The sequence below is a fragment of the Rhincodon typus genome, chromosome 1 (genome assembly GCF_021869965.1).
Source record: "Rhincodon typus isolate 14 chromosome 1, sRhiTyp1.1, whole genome shotgun sequence".
NCBI classification, from domain to species: Eukaryota; Metazoa; Chordata; class Chondrichthyes; order Orectolobiformes; family Rhincodontidae; genus Rhincodon; species Rhincodon typus.
This window is the reverse complement of record NC_063332.1, coordinates 99200617-99206616: the sequence shown is the minus strand read 5'-3', so window position 1 is coordinate 99206616 and position 6000 is coordinate 99200617. Positions and strand designations below refer to the sequence as shown.

The window sequence follows — 6000 nt, the reverse complement described above, 5'->3', positions numbered from 1 at the left end:
CCTTTTTTTTGCCTATCAGCAGCTTTTTTTCATGAAATACAAATTACTGATCCCTTTGAAATTTGGCATTCCTTGTTTTGATCCTGAAAAGTAGAAGACAAATTGCTTTGACCCTATGATTCTTCTATCCAGCAATAAAAAAATAAATTTGAAGGTGCTGTGTATAAATTGACAAAATATTCAAAACAGAGCAGATCAGCAAACAATTGGGCACCATGTGGACCAAGGGATATGCAATTCATTTTTTTACTTATCATTGATACCCGCAATCCATGAACAAATAAAGAAACATGCATTCGTGTCACAGTTAAAGATACATGGGTTAACTCTATTAACCAATGTTAAGACTTCTAAAACTTATTTTGTGTGGTGTATGTGTTGCTGGCTAGATCAGCAATTGTTGTCCATACTTAATATCTTTCAGAAGGTGATGGTCTTGAACCACTGCTGTCTATGGTAACCAAAGTTGGGATCTAAATATTCCAGGGTGCTTTACTTTTAGAAAAGATAGAAAAAAATAGAAAAGCAAGTGCAGTCCTGATAAGAGGTTGAGTTAAAGGGTGTCATGAGAAAGGATCTAAGCCCAAAAAAATCAGAATGTAGAATCAGTACAGACTATAAGGAATAGCAATGAGCAAAAATCATAGATAGGAGTAGTCTATAATAATTAGCAATAACCATAACTATCAATAATTATAGTGTTGGGTAAATTAATGGAGCATTTAGTGCAAGTAATTTAATTATCCTGAGATGCTTTAATCTTTGTATGAGTTGGGCAAATTAAATTAATGAAAGTTGCTTGGAGGATGAAATCGTGGAATTCATTTGAGCCCATTTTTGAGAAAAAATATTTTGAGGAATCAACTAGGGAAGAGGCTGTTTTAGATCTAGCATTGTGTAATAAGTAGTAGTTAAGGTAAAGGATCCTCTGGGGAAGATTGATCATGATATAAATTATGTTTTCATAATCACTTTGGTAGTGAGGATGATACGTTCACATCCAAAGCTAGTTCCTTAAGTTTAAACCCAAGGATGGGTTACAGTGTTAGATTGGGAAATTAGCTTAAATGATATGACAGTAAATAAGAAGTGACAAACATTTAAAACGGGAATTCATAATTCTCAATGAATATTGTCTGTTTTCACAGTAGAAGACATAAGGAATGTGTTGGATAGTATTTTGAATCAAGGGTCCAATGAGAGTGAACAATCTGAATTAATTATTTGTTATAAAGCAAAAGAACTGGAAAGGTTAATGGAACTAAAAGCCAACAGGTCCTTTGGATCTGATGACTTGCATCCTAGTTTTGAAAAGAGATGTTTGCAAAGATAGTGGATGTGTTAGATTTGATCTTTCAGAGTTTCCTAGATTCCAAAATGAGCCATGTGGATTGAAATGTAGCAAATATAACCCATGATTTAGGGAAGGTATGAGAGAGAAAATGGATTCTGAGGTACAGAATTTACATGTATTTGGAAAGGCAAAAACAGATTCGGGATAGTCAACATGGCTTTGTGCATGGGAAATCGTGTCTTACTAACTTGATTGAGTTTTTTGAAGAAGTAACGAAGAGGATTGATGAATACAGAGCGGTGGATGTTGTCTGTATGGACTTGAGTAAGGCGGTCGACAAGGTTCTACATGGCAGACTGGTTAACATGGTTAGATCACATGGAATACAGGGAGAACTAGCTATTTGGATAGAAAACTGGCTAAAAAGCAGGAGACACGTGGTGGTGGAGGGTTGCTTTTCGGACTGGAGCCTTGTGACCAGCAGTGTGCTGCAGGGATCGGTGCTGGGTCCACTGCTTTTTGTCATTTATATAAACGATTTGGATGTGAATATAGGAGGTATGGTTAGTAAATTTGCAGATGACACCAAAATTGGAGGTCTAGTGGACAGCAAAGAAGGTTACATCGGAGTACAATGGGACCTTGATTTGATGGGCTGAGGAGCGGCAGATGGAGTCTAATCTTGATAAATGTGAGGTGCTACATTCTGGTAGGGCAAAACAGGGCAGGACTTATACGCATAATGGTAAAGTCCTGGGGAGTGTTGCTGAACAAAGAGACCTTGGAATGCAGGTTCATTGTTCCTTGAAAGTGGACAGGTAGACAGGGTAGTGAAGGAGGCTTTTGGTACGCTTGCATTTATTGGCCAGTGCATTGAATATAGAAGTTGTGAAATCATGTTGCGACGGTACAGGACATTGGGTAGGCCACTTTTAGAATACTGTGTTCAATTCTGGTCTCCTTGCTATAGGAAAGATGTTGTTAAACTTGACAGGGTTCAGAAAAGATTTGCAAGCGTTTTGCCGGGGTTGGAGGGTTTGAGCGAGAGGGAGAGGCTGAATAGGCTGGGGCTATTTTCTCCAGAGCCTTGAAAGCTGAGGGGTGACCTTATAGAGGTTTATAAAATCATGAGAGGCATGGATCGGGTGAATGGTCAATTTCTTTTCCCACAGGGTAGGGGGGTCCAAAACTAGCGGGCATAGGTTTAAGGTGAGAGGGGAAAGATTTAAAAGAGCCCTGAGGGGCAACTTTTTCACGCAGAAGTTGGTGTGTGTATGGAACGAACTGCCCGAGGATGTAGTGGTGGCTGGTACATATACAACATTTAAAAGACATCTGAATGTGTATATGAATAGGAATAGGAAGGGTTTGGAGGAGTATGGGCCAAATGCTGACAAATGGGACTAGATTAATTTAGGATATCTGGTTGGCATGGATGAGTTGGACTGAAGATCCTGTTTCTGTGCTGCACATCTCTATGACTGTATGAACTATAGATAACTAGTAGATGCAGTATATTTGATTTTCAATAACAAGCACGCAGTGTAGTACCATACAACAGATTGTTGAAAAGAATTAAGGGTAGTGGGATTGTGGATAATATATTTAGTATGGGTTGAAGGTTAGGAAGTTGCTAGTGAGCCATGTTCTTGAATTGCAGCAGTCTGTGTGGGTAAGTGCATCTGCGCTATTACGTAGGAACCAACTAGGTGTTATAGTGCTCAAATCTTGGAACAACTAGGAAGGAAAATATGATGTGAGCCTTTATTAGAGGGTGTTGCAGTAAAGGAATATGGAACTGTTGCTGCAATTGTATGGAGCTTCAGTAGAACCAGATCCGGCGTACAGTTTTGATCTCTTTCCTAAGAAACGATGTGTTTGCTTTAGAAAGTTGCAATGAAAGATTGTTTTTTGTCGTGAGAGGAGGTCCTGAGGAGAAAATTACTGGAATGGGCTTAATTGTCTTGAGTCTGCAAGAATGTAAGGTAATCTCATTGAAATATATAAAATTCTGAATAAGAATTAAGAATTCTTAACAGTTCTTGGGAAGATAAATATTGAGAGGCTGTTTTTCTTGTTAAGAGTATCTAAATGGCCTCAGGGCAAAGGGCAACCATTTAGAACTGAAATGAAGAGAAATTTCTTTGAATGTCTGAATCTTTAGAATCCTCTACTTGAGAGGGCTATGAAGGCCCAGTCTTTCAGCACATCCAAGAGTGAGAAAATGGGCATTTTAGTCTCAAAGAAACTTATGAAATATGTGGATAGGGTGAAAAAATAAAGTGGATATAAAATATGAATGGCAGAGCAGGCTTCAGGGTTTCTTTGTCCATCTTCTGCTCCTGTTTCTATGTCTTGACCAAGCTTTTGATCACCTGTTCTTGCGTCTTCTGCTTCAGCTCTGTCAATGTTTTTGTAATACAATACACCCTTTGCTATGTTAAAAGTACTATCCAAGTGAAAATTGCTATTTTTCTCATCAGTGCATTTTTTGGAACTGCAGTATATTGTGTTTAATTTTTATTCCTGATTTTTCCCTGCAGGGTCTGGTTCTTGGTGTGTATGAAGGAGAAGAAGGGAATGACTTGGTACAGTTCACAAAGGCAGGGGAAACTTTTGATAATTCCACATCTGGAAGACTTAAAGAACTCCTGACCATGTACGTATTATATTCTAAAAGAAATTGGACACTACAGGTTATTGAGAGAAATTAAAAAGAGATTTATTCATTGTACTTGGATGAAAGTGTTTCCAACTATTTTGAGGTACTTTTAATATAAAGGAAGATGGTTGTTGTTGTTGGAGGTCAGACATCTAGGCTCTCTGACATCTCTGCATGTGTTCCTCAATGCAATAACCAGCTTCAGCTGCTTCAGAAATGATCTTTCCCTCCAACACAAAGTCAGAAGTGGGGATGTTTGCTGATGATTTCACAATGTTCAGCGCCATTCGCAACTTCTCAGACACCGAAAACAGTCCATGCCCAAATGAAACAAGACCTGGACCATATCAATCATGGACTGACAAGTAACAAGTAAGATTCACGTCTCGCATAGTTGCCATGCAATGACCATCTCCACCAAGAAAGAATTTAACTACCACTTCTTCTCATTCGGTGTCATTACCATTGCTAGATCCCCAACAATTAACATCCTGGGGGTTGCCATTAACCAGAAACTGACCTGGAGACATAGAAATACTGTGGCTACAAGAGTAGATGAGAGACTGGGAAGCTTACATAGAGTAATTTACTTCCTGACTCCCAAAGCCTGTCCTGCATCTACAAGGTGCAAGTCAGGAGTGTGATAGAATACTCTCCACTTGCTGAGAAATTTGTGGTGATCTTTGGTTGCCCAATCTTTATTGACGGTGGCTGTGTCACTTCACAACCATTGTGACATTTAAATAAGGCCAGATGATTCGAATTATTGTATACTTCTGCTATTTGGATGGAAAATTAACTCAGTTAATATCCTACAGTATTTCAGATTTATTGGTTAACATATGCATTTCAAAATACATAGACTTCAAATATGAAAATAATATTGCACTTTTATCAGTCTGAAATGCAATTAATTAATTGAAAGTGTTGTGACTTGTGAGGAAACCATTGTACACGTAACAAGATTCCTTAAAAACATCAAGATGAATGCCATGAAGTGGAGGTGATGGTGTTGGACTGGGGAGGACAAAGTCAGAAGTCACATGTCACCAGGTTGTAGTCCAACAGGTTTATTTGAAATCACGAGCTTTCGGAGTGCTGCTCCTTCGCCAGATGAAGTGGAGGGAAGTGCACAGGCACAGAATTTATGGAATTATCTTGCAATCATCTCTCCGCCTGTAAATTCTGTGCCTGTGCACTTCCCTCCACTTCATCTGGCGAAGAAGGAGCACTCCGAAAACTCGTGATTTCAAATAAACCTGTTGGGCTATAACCTGGTGTCGTGTGACTTCTGACCTTGTCAAGATGAACGGAGAGTTAATTTGGCCATTCATCTCATTTTGAGGTACTTATGAAAGACTAAAGCTATTGTATTTGACGCTTGCAGCAAAATCTCAACACCTTGGATCAGGCAGTTTGTAATGAGAGTTCTTTGCCCCGAGGAGAGTTTCTGATTCTTTATTTGCTTAATCGCAAGAACTGCCTACTTCCAGTTCTGTAAAGTGGCACATTTTCACCCGGACCTCAACCTATTTAATCCTGGTACCCTAGATTTTAATGATCTCATGTTCTGTATAAATGTAAGCTTGTTGTAATATGTTTTGAATGTTTCAAAGTACAAATATTAGCTAATGTGCTGGTGGGGTTTGGGGGGGATGTTGTCTAGCTTCTCTCTGGATATTCTCAAGACATTCAATGGTTATAGGTTGGCAAGACCTGTTTAACTTTCCTTTCAAACAACAGTATGTCTGGCAATGCAGTAGTCCCTTAACTCTGGATTGGAGTTTTGGAACGCTTAAGGCTTAAGGGCAGGAATCTGCAGTTGGGATTCAATTCTTATTGTCTAAAATGAACCAGGGTGAAAAATGCAATGTATTCGTATTTACCAACTCGTGATAATCTGTTCAAAATTGCCTTTTCCGGAAACTAACAAAAAATGTTCATCAGTTAAAAGAGTGAAAAAGAAGTGTGCTGTAAGGTGTTGTTGTCGTAAGTAGGGAGAAAATCATGTTGGCAGTTGACGTATTTAAGCTCTCTACCATTA

General features: G+C 38.8%; 1 protein-coding gene across 1 annotated transcript in view; it reads left to right on the top strand.

Annotated features, from left to right (window-relative positions):
- The window catches only part of lap3 (leucine aminopeptidase 3), a 39155-nt gene that overhangs the window by 8351 nt on the left and 24804 nt on the right, over positions 1 to 6000 (top strand). The window contains exon 2 of the mRNA XM_048602908.1: positions 3838 to 3953. Within this exon, the coding sequence (XP_048458865.1) occupies positions 3838 to 3953 (116 nt within the window). The remainder of the gene's footprint in view (positions 1 to 3837; positions 3954 to 6000) is intronic.